This window comes from Scophthalmus maximus, chromosome 1 (genome assembly GCF_022379125.1).
Source record: "Scophthalmus maximus strain ysfricsl-2021 chromosome 1, ASM2237912v1, whole genome shotgun sequence".
NCBI lineage: Eukaryota > Metazoa > Chordata > Actinopteri > Pleuronectiformes > Scophthalmidae > Scophthalmus > Scophthalmus maximus.
The window spans coordinates 18,596,053-18,611,722 of NC_061515.1; the positions used below are offsets into that span (position 1 = coordinate 18,596,053).

Genomic DNA, 15,670 nt, shown 5'->3' on the forward strand with positions numbered 1-15,670 from the left:
AAGCAACATCATAGCGACCAGACATTGTAATTTTGTCAACCTGCCCTGGTAGAACTGACAGTGCCCTGGGAAGTCCATAAGGAGGAGTCATTCAAAAGGAATCTTGCCAAGTACCAGGGACTTCTGGAGGATTGCCAGAGACAGGTTTGGCGAGCACACGGCCACCCAGTGGAAGTAGGCTGCAGAGGAGTCTACATGTAAAGTAACCCTATTTTAGGGTTTGTTTAAAGGGAAGCCTTATATACTGTAAAAGAACACAAACAATGAACTAATCATTGCTGGTTGACTTAAAAAAAACAACAACCAACAACTAATCTCTACCGGTGGGCCAGCACAGGAACGTCACCACAGACACTAGATTTAAAACTGTGGTATATTGAGGAATACAGAGAGATTTACCTGGTGCTTGAGTGTATCAGATGTTCATTTGTTCAAGTCCTGCATGCCCGATTTAATTTAAATGCAGTTGACTTCTTGTTTAATATTAGTGGCAAGAATGTGTGAATAATTCTTTTGCTACATTATGGATTTATATAATTAAAACAAGTCAATGAAATTTACCTTTTTATTCGTCAACTTTTTGAGAATTGAGAAATGTCTAGGGAGTCTGGCACTGCTGCAAAATTGTACATTACAAAGTCAATGATACACCTAACAGCAAGAGGTACCATGCTGACAATCACACTTCAAATCAAATCTCCATAGAAAAATACAAAAATGTTGACTTTACTTATTCCTTCTTTTAATTGTCTTTATAAAATGTATAATAATGACTGAAAAACACAGTTTACAAAATATATGACAACAATAAGCATTGGTAATGATGCTTAGCAATAATATTACGCAATAAATCAAGATCAAATTCAGGTCAACGGACGCAAATATAGCGAGTGCTTAGGTTGACATGAAATGTTTTCCTTTTCTCAGGCATTCAGTCGGCAGACTGTGAGTCAAAATGTCTTTTCAGTGTACACGGAGCTGTGGAGACACATGCTCCCTCGTCAGTCAGGAAAACACAATTATACCCAGGGCTTCGACATTTGAGAGCCACTGTGTCCTTCCGGCTCTGTCCAGAAGAAGCCATACTGTAGACATCACAATCAAAACCTTAACATCACTTCACAAGAAAAGTAATGCCATGTAAAATCACTATCAGTATGGAACAATTCTCATCTTCACTTGCAAACTGACAGCTTGTGCCATTATACACAGAAAATGAATGACCAGCCTACTGGCTATGGGAGCCATGGCAAATACCCAAACTCTCAACATTTAGAGGATGGAAAAAAAAGTCCAGGTGAGAAAAACTTGTAGCCATTCCCAGAGGGAAGTCTGCTGCCTCCTTTAGAGATTGTGGGAACATTAGCAGATGGAGGTGGGGGTGGTTTAGCCTCCAGTTTTTGGTGACCGTTTGGTCTGTTGTCAGCATTTTTATCCTCAGATCCTTCCCGGTGTTTGCCGAGAGATTCACGTTGAGGTGAGAGATTCAGCAAACCCAGAACATCTTTCTGAACTGTACTCATTTTCTTATTCCCACCTTGGAGTAAACTGGCAGGGCAGGGAACCTCATGTTTCTGGCTAGCGTTGGCCCAGAAGGTTTTTAAATTATGAATTGCCTGGACTTTGTTGTCCCGTATTGACTGGTTCGGTTCAGGGGTGTTGGCAGGGCTGGAAGAAGCCGAAACAGATCCCGTGGAGGAATAGGAAAGAGCTGGCGACGGGGCACTATCGGCAGGAGAGCGGGAAGGTGAGATGTGGGCAGAGTAGGGTGAGGGAGGATATTTCAGTTTGAGCTGAGACTGCGCATGCACATCTGGGGAAGCCCTGGGGAGAGGCGAACCCTGGTCTTTCACAGAGAGAGATAGAGGAGAAGAGGAACGAGCCGGACTGCTGTAGCCGGAGCTGATTTTCTGTAGGGAAGAGGAGCGGGATGGTGGTTTAGGCTGAGTCGGGAGAGGTGTTGAGACAGAAGTGGAGAGGGGTGAACGGTGACTAGGAAGAGAAAGAGGAGAGGAGCAAGCTTTTGGACTTGCTCGACTGGGTGGTCTGCTAAATGCACTGGTCTCAGAGGGCTGAAACCCGCGTGCTCCTCCAGTGGGAGTCAAAGTCGGGGTTGTGGGATTGGAGAGAGAGCGCTGTCTGGCATGTGCCTCCTCTCTCCCCTCAGGCACCCTCAGTGTCTTCCCTCTCGCGTTTGCTTTCTGCAGGCTCTCCACAGCTTGCATGTGGCTCTGGGTCTCCTCCAGGATCTTCTGGGCCAGTTCCTGGGGATCCATTTGTCCCGCAGGCCCTGTCCTCTCCTCTTGGGACTTGACCGTGCTGTCTGTCTCAGTACTCGACTGGTCCGACTCAGAGCTGCTAACCTTGCCCTTCGTTAGCCTCTGAGGGGATGAGCTGGAAGAAAAAATTCAAAAAAGAGTAAGAGTTATATATACATGAAAGCATCAAGGGATAAGAGTTACAAACAAGACAAAAGCAAGACAAAATAGTTTGACTAATTTTGAAAACATTAGTTATCTGAGACAAATTCTACAACTGTCATTTCTTAAGAGTTAATTTGAAACTACAGTCAGCAGGTGGTTAGCTTAGCATAAAGACTGGAAACAGTGGGAAATAGCTAGCCTGGCTTTGTCCACCAGCACCTAGTACGCTTGCTCTTTGTGCTAAGCTAAGCTAACTGTCTCCTGGTTATAGCCCGCATATTTTGCATACTATAGAAGTTTTGTTCCCAACTCACGAAGCGGTTTGACTTTGCTGCCACTCTAATTTGGACTTCTCACTGACTTCTTCTTTATATCAGATTCCTTGTTTCAAGATAGAAGTGGATTTATATTGGACATTAGCTAAAATAAACTCACTGCACCTGCAGATTCTTTCACTTGTTTTAAGAAAGAATTATTAAGGACTCAATTATAGGCAACCTTCATCAAGATGTTTTGTCAGATATCCAGGAGACTCCCCTGTTTCAGTATTGAGGATATCATTAAACAAGACAAGGGGCTACAGCCAGGCTAGTGGTTCTGACAGGCTGCGTTACACTGATCGAAGGCTACAAGCAAGCTGTCAAGTAGGATAATGTTCTGCAGGTATTTCTTGTCGATCAAATTTAAAATCAAAATTGATCAAATTATCAAATCAAAATTTGACCTGATGACGGCTCTAGAGGAAGACTAGAGGCATTAGTTGTTCAATTCCATCTTGAGGAAGACATCAATATCCGTAACCAATTTCATGGCAAACCATTCAATTGTTGTGGAGACATTTCACTCAGAACTACATATGTCAAACTGTCAGTGGTGGCAGATGACAATTCAGAGGGATTCCTCCCCACTGGAAAATGTATGCACCAAATTTTATTGCAATCTATCCAACAGTTGTTGATATATTTGATTGTGGACCATCATTTTTAGCTGGAAGAATTCCTAGTGCGTTGTCCGACTTTGTATCTCCATTCGGTTCATTTTAGACTGGACCACAATAATTCAATCTTTTACACTAAACAAAGAGCTTTGGACTCACATTCCCTGTCTGAGCTTGGGGCTGGATGAAACAGTTGGGGGCAGTGGTGGAGCTTTCATGGGAGATGTAGGTGTGCTGATGCTTCCCTTGGAGGATATTGTTATTGGATACCCATGACCCCCATTAGATCCTCTCCCAGCACCGCCTCTGCCATGTCTGTGTCCTGCAGGTAGTGGCAGTGTGTCACAGTCCCTCCCTCCTCGTCCTATCGGCTCACTGCTTATAATGGAGAAACCCTCATACTCCTCGTCCTCCCCTTCTCCACCTACTCCTTCGTGATTGGTGTGGCGACATCTTGACAGGCCACCTGAACGGCGAAGCGAGGTGTAGAGGCCTGCCCCACCGCGAGGTTTGTCCGGCTCCTGTTGGTGCAAGCGCTGGCTGATGATGTCACTTCCTGCTGGCTCAGGACGAGACAGGAAACTGAGAGAGGACGCAAGGGAGCTAAGGCTGTAGACAGAGATTGCATCGCAAGAGAGGTTGTCTGGGCAGACTGGGGGCAGGAAGGAGGGCTGAGGTGGGTAGCAACCGAACGAGAGGGGTAAAGAGTGAGGCTGGGAGGTTGACTGGGAGGACGACAGGGATTCCAGGGAGGAAGAACTGTCCATGCTCAGTCTCTTGGGAAGCTCTGTTGAGTCTGAAATAAGACAGGGAATTACTTAAAGTATTAGGTTGGAATCAATAGAAAGATTCAGTTGAATTTTGGTTTAGAAAAAACTGGATGGATCATTCTCACCAAACAGTGCCAGAAGAGACTGAAGGGCAAAATGCATGATGCGTCTGCTGGCCTGTTTTCCAGTCTTCAGCACGACCTCCTCCTGACCCACCTCACAAAGATCGAAGCCTGAGAGAGAGGGTGAGTGGAGGAAAGTAACTCAAGTACTTGAGTACATTTTGAGGTACTTGTGCTCAACTTTGTTACTTCTATTCCACAACATCTAGTGGAAAATAAAGTGCTTTTCACTCCACATTTATTAGATAGCTGTATGGACTTTGGAGATAAAGATTTTACTAAATTCTAAGTTTTAATAAACAACACATGATTGTAAACACAAGCTTATAAAAGGCTGAACAACAGGATATGGATTAGGTCATACTTGCAGTGACTTAACCTGCTACAACACCAAAATGTTGTGTATCACATTTTGTATCTCAAAAGGCAAACATTTTAAACTAAGTTTAAAAAATAGTAGTATTAATTGCAGGGGCCTTCCTGATGAAAGATGAGTAATTTGGATGTTAGGTGAATAAACTGGGGGGGATATGAGCCCAGTAATGACACAACTAATGAAGTGAATTAATGATAGCAAATCAGAAAGAAATGAAAGTGTAGTTTAGTGTATTGTATTACTGACTCACCGAGTGCAGCCAGAAACTCGTGGCAGCCCGGGAGCCTCCAGAGCTGCACACTTATCGTCACTTGAATGGGAGCCAGCGAAAAGTCCTGCTCTTTGTCCCCGGATTGTAACTGCACCAACACCTGGTGAAGCTTTGGAGAAGAAAGAAGATATTATGTTTAGAAGGAAGAGTGAGAGAGAGAGAAAACAGAGGAGATCTCCAACAAATGGATGATTCAATGTTCAGCAGGGATTCTACAGGGAATTTTATTTAATGACATTACTCAAGTCTTAACAATTCTCATAAAGGCACCCACATCACAAAGATCTTACAAATAAAACATTAGCTGGAAATGTAGTGTTCTTATTTTTGTGTGCCTGATTTGACCAGTCCAAACAGTTCCTTTGAGTTCAAGTAAGTGATGTCATAGCGGAACACTTACCATTCCCACCATGCTTTTAACCGCCTTTGTGACGTGTGTATGAGAGAAGAGGAAACAGAACTTCAGTGGTTAAATCCTACTTAAATGTTGCCATTATAATGACTTGCTTATGATGATGGCATCTGGTGATACCCGTATGATACGGATGGCTATAACTATGACCTGTAAGGTTCTTGTCACTAAGACACACTGTAAAAAGGTGGATATATTTCAATTGTGAATGAATGACTACAAGTTGCGAAGGAGAGTTCAGTGCTGAATATCGTCTTTACTACAGTTTATGCACCTTTATACATCGACTCCACTACTTTTCTCCTTGAAATTTCTCTTTCAATTAAATAACTGTCTGAGTCCTAGACAGAAGAAAAAAATTCTTCAATACAAACAAGAAATGATCAGTCGTTGAATTTGTGTATCAGAGCTTTTTGTTTTTTCGTCTTTCCTCTCACATTAATCATCATCATGACCCCTCAAGTGAGTCTGGTGACCCTTTGGAGGCAGCCGACCCCTAGGTTGGGAACCTCTGTAGTTGAAACCAGCTCCAGCAGTAAAACGCTCCATCAGTATGAACAACCTAACAATGTCACATATATAATGAAATGTATCAGTTCCAGGGGGAATTTTTTTTACTGCAGAATGAGTACCTTCACTTTTTGATACTGTACCTATATTTTGCTGATAACTTTTCCTTTAACAGGACTCTTGATGCAGGACTCTCACTCATAATGGAGCATTTTTACATTGTTAATTGCTACTACTATTCAAGTAAAGGGTCTTAGTTCTTCCACCAGTGGCATGACGCTGCAGTACCTTGTGAATGAGCTGCTCTCCGGCCTCAGACGTTGTGACCAATTTACATAGAGCCTGCAGAGCTGGAGGAGTAAGACCTAAGGATGGGAAGGGAAGTTAATCAAGCAGAGATTAAATATCTTAATGATGAGCTGTTTATTTCAAGTTACATTTAGTATTGTTATTGACCTTGAGGTGTGTTTTAAATGCCCTAATCTCATCGCAGATGGATTATTACAATGCCCTCTGTTAGCCAGTCATCCCTGTACTGCTTGCAGCACGTGCAGAATGCTGCCGCTAGGCTGCTAACCAGCCCCAGAAGAAAGAAAGCATCTCACCTGAATCACTCATCTCACTTGCAGCCCTGCATTGTATAAAGTACAGGTTTCAGTATATGCTTCTTTTAAAACATGTCTTCTTTGCCCCCTTTCCAATCCGGTTTTTTTCCTAATTTTACGTGTTGTGCTATATATATATGAATTTAAGTTTAAACTGTAGACCAACATGTTTAGTTGTTTTTTATTCACTTTTATACCCTTTTATTTTGCTTCACAAATAAATGTGACTTAACTTATATAACTAATATGATCAGGTGTAGCATTTTACAACTCATCCATTGGTTGTCGGTTTAACTGGTTTAACATCAGTGTTGTGTTTGTCATCAGATCCATTGAATACATATTTTGCTGAATAAGTGGCCTCTGCTGGCAGATTTTCTAAGTACACATTTTATGAAAGTTAGAATTATTCTCTAGTTGAACTAATAAACACAAATAGAATATCATTTCATATCTGACTGCTCACAGTTTTTGAATTCTAGATCCTGAAGGGAAAAACAAGTTGTTATTCTATCAGTGAGATTGACACGTGATACTTTTTTTGGGGAATAATGGACAAGCTGCTGTACCAAGAAGAGACTGTAAAGTGGTGCTGCACTGTTGTAGCCGGTCCCCAGGGTCTGACGTGGGAAAGAAGACTGCCGCAGGGAGACCTGCGCCGCTACCAGAGAAGTCCAAACGGAAACCCACCGCAGACAGGAGGGCCTGCCACCCGGGCACCCCGCCGACCTACAGCAACCCAGAGGAGAGGAAACACACGGACATGAGCAGAGAAGACAGACTGACATTTAAAGCCAAAGAGAGGGAAGGACCCACAACACTCAGACCTTATTCTCGACGCTCTGCTGCGATGTGTACATTGGGTTACACTGGCCACTCTGAATGCGCTGCAATGACTTCTCAACCTGTAGAGAGAGAGACAACGAGGTACAGTTGTCCATTGTAATTAATCACTGAGGGATGTTCTGATATGGGTTAATGTGCCTGGAGCTACAATTTACAATATACCATTTGGGGATTTCAGAGCGTTACCTCACAGCAGCATGCTCTGATGGAGGTCTGCAGATATAGCATGGCATATGCCATACCAGATTTATATAGATATTTGTGATAGAGATTTTTTTTCAGTTTGCAGTAAAAAAGATTGAAGGAGATTTTAAAAAAGAATCAGAGGCTAGTATAGGTACATTTTCGAAAGTGTGGTGGGGTCTCACCAAGTGTAACAGCACTCTGAGGGCATCCCTGGCCCTCTCAGGATACTGCAGGATCTCTGCCAGGGCTTGGCCCACCAGCGACATGGGGCTGTTCAGCTTCACATCGTTTCCAATCAACATGTAACCTGAAAGAAAATACACTGGTGTATCATAGACTATATATAATGATGGATGACATGACAGCTCCCGAAAGTGAAGCCAAAATATCTCAAGTCCCCCCCCCGGTGGCTGGCAGTATTTGTCGTAAACGTTGCCTCCCCTATGTTAGTGGATGGGACAAACATGTATATAAAGAGTCTATGTGGTATATTTAAAGAGTTCATGATGTCATCCAAAGTAATGATGCTTCAATCTACCAACTGTGATTTGGGCAAAAAAAATTAATGAGAGTAGCTGGGAGGAGCCAGAGAAAATAAATTAAAGTTAACAACTGTTCATAACTCAAACCATGTCTTCGTGAGTCAGTGCCGAAAAGAACCTCCAGTACCCTCTCTTGCATATGATCAAAAAACACGTTATGTGAGCAAATTAATTTGTTTTGCAGACATTTTTCCAGACGTAGACTGTCACATGTCCTTTCATAACTATTTTCCCTTCACATGTTTTAAAAAAAATTATAAAAGGGACACAATAAATGTGAAACGTACTGTTCCATATTCTGTCCTTGCTTGCCAATTTGCTCCTCCTGTTTTCAACTGAACATTAAAGGAAAGTTCACCTTGACATGAGGTTGACTTGCTAAAGCCTGGTTTGGGGCATCATATGACCCCCTCACTTGGACATCCCAACATTTCTGGACCTCACTGATTCATTGGTCAAATCCACAGGCGGTGAAAATGGTGGTGAGAAATCCTCGACAACACAGAGCAGGCCGTCATCAGGACTTTCCAAGTAGAGCTGCTACTTACTGTCAACTTGGCCTAATGACGCACATACTGGCTACTGTTAACACCATTCAATATCCACGACTATTCCCTTAATAGCTTTGCGTTTTTAAATATACAAAATCAAATAGCTCTGACATCTTAAATGCTCTGCACCATGCCGCACAGTTATATACAGTCTCCTCCTCCTTCTTCTTCTGATCTTCCTGCATCAACCACCTTCCTGTCCTCTCTCACACACATCCATAAACCATCTCTTTTTCCACTTGCCTGGCAGCTCCTGCCTCAGCATCCGTCTCCCAGTACCCCATCAATCTCCTCCACACAGATAAAACTATATCAATATCACCTTGTGTGCTTTGTCTCCAAGCCTCCAAACCTGAGCGGTCCCTCCAATATTCTCATTCCTAGTCCTGAACCTTCCTCGACCTGGTCCAGAGGTCCAATTCTTAAAGTCCCCCTCCATTCAAAAAAGTGTTTTTCTTCTGTTTCTGTCCTCTAAAATGTCTGACATTGACTACAGGGACTTGTATCCCAGCAAATTTTGTTACTATGGAGGTGTTTTCACATTCCTCTCCTGGAGAAGGAGATTTCTGTGATTTCTCTGCAATTTGGAATTAAAACGAATCCTTGGAAAGCTAAATTTCAGTCACAAATACAGAAAAACAATCACTGTTGAATATGCAAATATAGGGAAAGAAACCGGAACTTCCAGTGCAGGCAGTGGCAGTGCATCCACGAGAGGACAGCAGGTGTGTCAGCAGACAGTTAGCGTGAGCATTCACAGTTCAGGAAAGTTTTAGGGCTGAATCCGGCTGATGTTGTCGCTAGTCACTTTGGTTCGCACATTCTTCCAATGTCAAGCTAGCGTGAACAGCTGTGGTGAGCGGGGCGCACGGCCTGTGTTTTTTGCATATCATGAATATTCATAATCTCAGAATTCTTCAATGAGGGAGAGAGAGAGTGGATGGTTAACAGCCCCATTTTCAAATTTTTGGGGGTAAACAATGTTAAACAAAATATTGGGCATAGCAGATCATTTTTACATACTTTAAAACGTGACTGGAGGAGTTCTTTAAGTAACACGATGAAAACTGATCAAACTCCATTGGCTTATGAAAACTGAGATATTACTGGAAGCTAGTGAGTGGACCTTGAGTGTGTGTGTGTCAACGGTGGTTTACTCACCCGCCCAGTTGGAGGGGTGTGAGAAGTGCTTGCTGCTCTGCAGTGTCTTCATGGCCTCTGTCAGAGCAGCACTGGCTTTGGTGCCGTTGAGAAGGGCTGTGTAGAAGGTGTGTGTGAACAGCTTGGAGGCAGCTATTGGCACAGGCCACAAGGAGACACACACACACTGGACACCTGCAGCCAAGAAGGCCCGGGTCAGACCCACCACCCCGTCAGCAGTCACCCTGCTGCTGGACTCTGGGTATAACCTGAGGTGACAAAGGAATAAGGACTGAGGTGACCTGTTAAACCAAACAGACTTTAAAATGTTGAATCGGTGAAGGGTTTTACCTCAGAACCACCAGTTTGACAGTTAAGCACAGACCCAGTATGTCAGCAGCAGTGAGGAGGAAGTCGTGAAGTGGTGGACTGTCACACACACTCTCTACATCACACACACTGTCCCCATCCTCACTCACTTCCTCTGCTCCCCTGAGTCTCTCCGGGCTGCTGTGGCTCTTTAAAAACGACCCTTTGACCTCCCCATCCCGATCCTCAAGCTCGCCTGAGGTCGACGCACCACATGGGGATTTCTCCTTGGGTCGGCTTCCTGGGCCCTCTCCCCCAGTATACTCTGGGCTGGGGGCGAGGACCAAGGCAGCGAGCTTCCAGGATATGTGAGTCGCAAAGTGAACGCACTCCGCCTGACTCAGAGCTGCGAGCAAGCGCTCCCTTGTGGCATTTGCTCCAGTTAGTGGATGACAACCGAGCTGTTCCCCCAGCCAGAGAGCTTCATCTTGGGCTGAGGGAAGGGGCCCCCACAACCAGCGGTCCATCACACTGGAGGGCAGGCGAGGAGCTCCAACCACTGCAGCCACCGAGCCGCCATCTGTGCAAAGGGAGGGGCCACCGCGGCGATGATGATGCTGTGGGTAGAACACAGATTCAGATCAGATATTGTTTCGATTTTGCCATAGTTTGAGGAGCAAAGATTAACAAGAATATTTTAAATAAATCTCAATTTATGTGTATTTTTAAAGACTAAGAGGGACAACCACAATCATTAGTATGATTCACTTACCTTGATGGTGGTTCCCAGGCTGGCTAAAGACGGTACAGAAATGAGACTGAACCTTTCATACAGGTACTCATTTGAGGAGCTGCCTTTGAGCAAGGCAAATGGGATCAGGTACAATTCTCCCTCCAACACCAATACGAGCTGTCTGTGTCTGCCCACGGGACCACTGTTGTGCATCAGGCCCTGGAGAGAAAAGAGGACAAAAAGATCACGTTTAAGAAAAGCCACACTAATATGCTCTTTATTGAAGCATAAAAGGAGATATTTTCCAGGACACAAGCATGCGGTACTGTACATACCCCTTCCATTGGTGCTATGAGTAAGTCATAAAGGGCTCGCAGAGGAGGTTTGCTGATGTTGCTTGGTCGAAAAGGAAGAGAGGATAAGCTGTCTTTCACTGGAGATACAGTGGCACTGTACAGGCTCGTCATGCTTTGACAGCTTCTGCAAATCGGCAGACATAAACCACAGTAGTGCACGAATTAAACGTTTGATCTCATGACACTGCTGAAACTATAGGGTTTAATTAAAGGGGCAGTAAGTGATTTTGGAGAAAGCTTGTCTCTCTGTTCGTTGTTGTTGAAGATTTTCCTGCACTGACCGGGCCTCAAACCCGCAGCCTCGGGTATGGGAGACCGACGCGCTAACCACTAGGCCAAAACCACTGAGTCGTAGCATCATTGGCTAGCACATCTCTTAAGGTGCCTGGGAGTGATATTACCAAACTGTGCACACAGTGTTGTGTGGTGCGGTCCGCAGCATTTTTTTGTTTGTTTTCAATTTACAGAGCCTGGACTCACAGAACCAACAATAGTGGACCGTGAGGAAATAGTTACAGATTTTTACAAAAAATGTATTGGATTAAAATGGCTTACTGCCCCTTCTGGCTGCAATTCCTCCTGAGGGGAACAACAATATTCTGTACTAGGCTACATGCACATCCATCCAAAAGTTGCTGAGAAACTCAAATTAAAACAGCAAATGTCGACTTCAGGCCAGCGGCAGAGGAATGTCTTTTCAAAATGTCATGGAAATCCATCCAATAGCCTTTATATATAGATATTTAATTTCAAAATAATTCAGTTGATTTTTAAGTCTGATGAAAATAGTGGACTGGCCAATTGGCCAAACACAGCCATCCAATGGAGCCCTGCTGCTGGCGCCAATAAAACCAATTGAACCTAAAACCCCCCAAACAAACCTGTTGAAGAGGTTGTTTCTGGACACCATGCGGAGGTAGCCTGTGGGGTCGGTGGCTGAGGTGAGCTTGTTGTTCAGCTCCTCAAACTGCTGCTCTAACAGATCCCCCATCTCGCTCTCGGTCTCGCTGCTGGAACAACCTCTGGGGAGCAGACGGTGATGCAGGCATACTGCATTGTTACAGCAGTAATCATAGCACTTACAGTAATGCTGTGTTCAGAAGTAACAACAAGTTCATTTTGTGGCACGTCGAGAAACAACAATACACTCTGCACACCTAGCTAAAAAAAAGTCAGTTTACAGTTAATACCAACTACTCTATGTTCTTAAAGACCTACTGTACACACTAACTCCTTCGCCAGTGTGTTTCCTTTATCACCTGTGGTCACTCCCTTTTATGAACTTGGCTCGGATGACGCATTCAAATTTGAACATTTAAGGTCCAGTGTGTAGGATTTATGGATATATATCAGCAGAAATTATACATAACATTTATAAAGATTATGTTTTGTGTACTGTATAATCACTGGAAAAGAAGACTTGTTGTGTTGTCTTCCGCTTAGAATGAGCCTCTTATTTCTACATGGGGAGCGGGTCCTGTACTATGGAGTCCGCCATTTTGCACTGCTATGTTTCTATAGTAGACAAACTAACACTAGCATAATTTTTTTTTACACATTTCCTTCATGCTTACTTCACAAGTAACATTCACTGCCTTTAAACATCAGTGAGGCTTTCAGGAAACATTTTTAATTTTGGAGGTGAAGCAGGATGCAGAAAAAACAGGTACAAGGAAGGTAAAGCAATGATATTGCTTGTGAGATAGTAAGTGATTTTTAACATTGCAGTCTATTGCCAACCTAGTGCTTACTGTGTGACACCTCAGTAAGAGAATAATGAATTTTTTACATAAATTTAAAAAAAAGGGCATTAGAGCCTTTTGTACTGGACTGATGGCACGCCCTCAATTTTCCATGAGCAAACGTCATTACTTTTTATGGAATACTTTGGCTGCACTTTTCACACACTAAGGGAGATTTGATCTGTGTCAAAATAGCAATTTCTGTCACCTGGTTCCATGTCAGAGGGCAGTAAAAGCCGACTGGTGGGTTTGGAAAGCGTTTAAATGCCGCATGTTTGCAAATACATTTGATGCTGTGGATGAGCAGGATTCATGATCATCACGTATACATGGAAGGAGGCTCCGGGCTCGCCACAGCTTTCACACACACACACACACACACACACACACACACACACACACACACACACACACACACACACACACACACACACACACACACACACACACACACACACACACACACACACACGTGACAAACACAATGATCACTGCTGGCTGCAGTAACTGGGCTGCAGTGGTTTTCACAGAAAGTTGAGATGCAGTTTGTGAGGGGGGAACATTTGCTGACACAAACACATGGTAGTGATTTACAAGATTGTCCAGTTGCACCAAACAAGGGCTGAAGTTGTGGGCAGGATAATTGCGGGCAAAGGAAATATGGCAGGCGAGAGCAGGATAAAAGGAAGACAGACGACAAATAGAGTGCAGCTCCCTCTATTTTGCTTTACTCCCTTTCACCCCCTCCCCCTCCCCCCGAGTGTTCTAATGACTGCCGATGTACAACAATGAGACATGGGATTTAGACTCTGCAGTCATGCTTGATCCTCTGTGAGGCTGTACTAATGCTAACATGCTGATATTTAGGAGGTATAATGTTTAAGAGTACACACACAGTACAGCTCAGGCTGAGGGAAGCATCATTATTTTTAAATTAGCAGCATATTTGACGAATTGATGGCTCCGGACAAAAGGTCGGAGGATCATCAAACTTATGACAAGATGAATGTCTGTACCAAATTTTGTAGGAATCCATCCAATTAAGTAACTGACATTTATATGTAAAATAGGGATCACCAGAAACAGTAGATTCACCCTCTGGCAACAAATTTGTTCCAAATCATTAGAATTAATACTGGATAAGTGAATATTACAACCTGCTGGTGGCGCCAGACGAATAGTCTAGAGCCAGTCTACAAAATGAGTGTGAAAATGTGCTGGCAAAATGTTTCTCTTCTGACAGTTGACAGTATCTACCTGCTGTAATGGCTGTCCACCCCCAGAGCCTCTCTGGTGTTGTAGATGTGCTGGTCTAGCGACAAAGGAAATGCACCTGCTCCTCCTCCTCCACCCTGTGGGCTCCCACCGACACCATCCTGGAGCTCAGACTCCTCCGCTCCGGGCTCTCCAAGATACACCTCATTAAACTTCACAATACCTGTTGTGGTGAATAACATGAGGGAATCGGTTCACACTGTACTGTATGTGTGTGTTTGCATGAGAAAGGGTATACTGGGAACAAAGTTCTTTAAGGCTAGGTGTGTGTGTGTGTGTGTCTGTGTGTGTGTGTTGGGAGGGGTGTACTCGTACAGATATATTCGAGGACATTTTGGGGAAGGGAGGACATTTTGGCTAGTCCCCAGCTTCTGACGCACCTTCAAAGGGCTGTTTGAGGGTTAAGACCTGGTTTTAGGGTTAGGGTTAGGGTTAAAATTGGGTTTAGGTTAGGGTTAGGGTTGGGGATAGGCATTTAGTTGTGATGGTTAAGGTTAGGGTAAGGGGCTAGGGAATGCATTATACCAAAAAGTGTCCTCGTGATAGAAGTACAAACGTGTGTGTGTGTGTGTGTGTGTGTGTGTGTGTTTTCACTGTAAAATAACTGCTGCAAGGATTATTGTGGGTGTGAGAAGTGGTTGCTCTAAAACATCTTAATGTTTAACACAGATGAAAGTATTATACCCTTGTAGCTACTGGTCTTAGAGGCTGCAGTGTTTTTTTTTACAATCCCCAATATAGATGTGATGGGCGGAATAAACCCTTGATGGGGTTGCAAATATGAAGTTGGCCTGAGAGAAAAGGCCATGCAGTCATTTAAGTCACAAAGTGATTAAAATCCAAGAGTGAATTCTTTTAAATGTCCTCAAATGTCATGGCAATCAGAATACGAGAGTCAAATATCAAAGGGTTAATCCACTGATGAGAATGAGTAAATGTCATCATGAGGAGAGTCCATATTGATGCCCCCCTCTTGTGGTATTAATGACCTCTGACCATGGAATTTCTGAAAGCTCTGAGTTCATGACTTGTGACATGGATTTCTGATGTTTTGAGAAATAGCCAAGGCAAGGGAAGTACATTATTTATTGGATGATAAGTTATTATGAATTAATTCGAATCATATAGAGTTTGTCTTTGAAAATGTTGATATTCCCAGCAACCTCGTCTTTTCCTTCTGACAGTGTGCCTTTGTATCTCCTACAATACATTAACCACCTGCTAGCTTGCTGAATTGTTAACGCCTTTGGGATCCATGTTGCTGTTGCCTAGCTGCGGTGTTCTCTGGACTTAACCACTTGGAATGCCAAGCATACCCCGCACAGGACTTCCTATTCCGTAATCACAAGCTCAGGAGTTCCATATGAAGGGAGCCCAAGTATCCCAGTTGGACATGACCAGCAGTCAAACCAAGATGTTGCTATGTGCAGTCAATGACAAAGTGACCTTTAAACACATTCATAACTTTGTGTATATTTATCCTAACCAACTATTTTGGAGCGAGGCAATGCCACTGTGAAAGACAGTGGTGGAGTTGGGCCACTGGGAGGATTCACTCAGAATC

General features: G+C 43.7%; 1 protein-coding gene across 3 annotated transcripts in view; it reads right to left on the reverse strand.

Annotated features, from left to right (window-relative positions):
• Positions 1 to 720: 720 nt before the first annotated feature.
• ttc28 (tetratricopeptide repeat domain 28) overlaps positions 721 to 15,670 on the reverse strand; it is a 149,853-nt gene continuing 134,903 nt past the window's right edge. For 2 of the 3 annotated variants that reach the window (XM_035630150.2, XM_035630167.2), the window contains 15 exons: positions 14,089 to 14,269; positions 11,971 to 12,111; positions 11,069 to 11,213; positions 10,773 to 10,952; positions 10,043 to 10,617; positions 9,713 to 9,960; positions 7,641 to 7,765; positions 7,254 to 7,331; positions 6,996 to 7,155; positions 6,110 to 6,186; positions 5,300 to 5,323; positions 4,879 to 5,008; positions 4,256 to 4,363; positions 3,520 to 4,156; positions 721 to 2,394 (listed from right to left, as the gene is read on the reverse strand). In XM_035630150.2, the coding sequence (XP_035486043.1) occupies positions 1,266 to 2,394; positions 3,520 to 4,156; positions 4,256 to 4,363; positions 4,879 to 5,008; positions 5,300 to 5,323; positions 6,110 to 6,186; positions 6,996 to 7,155; positions 7,254 to 7,331; positions 7,641 to 7,765; positions 9,713 to 9,960; positions 10,043 to 10,617; positions 10,773 to 10,952; positions 11,069 to 11,213; positions 11,971 to 12,111; positions 14,089 to 14,269 (3,938 nt within the window). In that variant the 3' untranslated portion in view covers positions 721 to 1,265. The remainder of the gene's footprint in view (positions 2,395 to 3,519; positions 4,157 to 4,255; positions 4,364 to 4,878; positions 5,009 to 5,299; positions 5,324 to 6,109; positions 6,187 to 6,995; positions 7,156 to 7,253; positions 7,332 to 7,640; positions 7,766 to 9,712; positions 9,961 to 10,042; positions 10,618 to 10,772; positions 10,953 to 11,068; positions 11,214 to 11,970; positions 12,112 to 14,088; positions 14,270 to 15,670) is intronic. The other variant, XM_035630158.2, reaches the window with a different exon arrangement.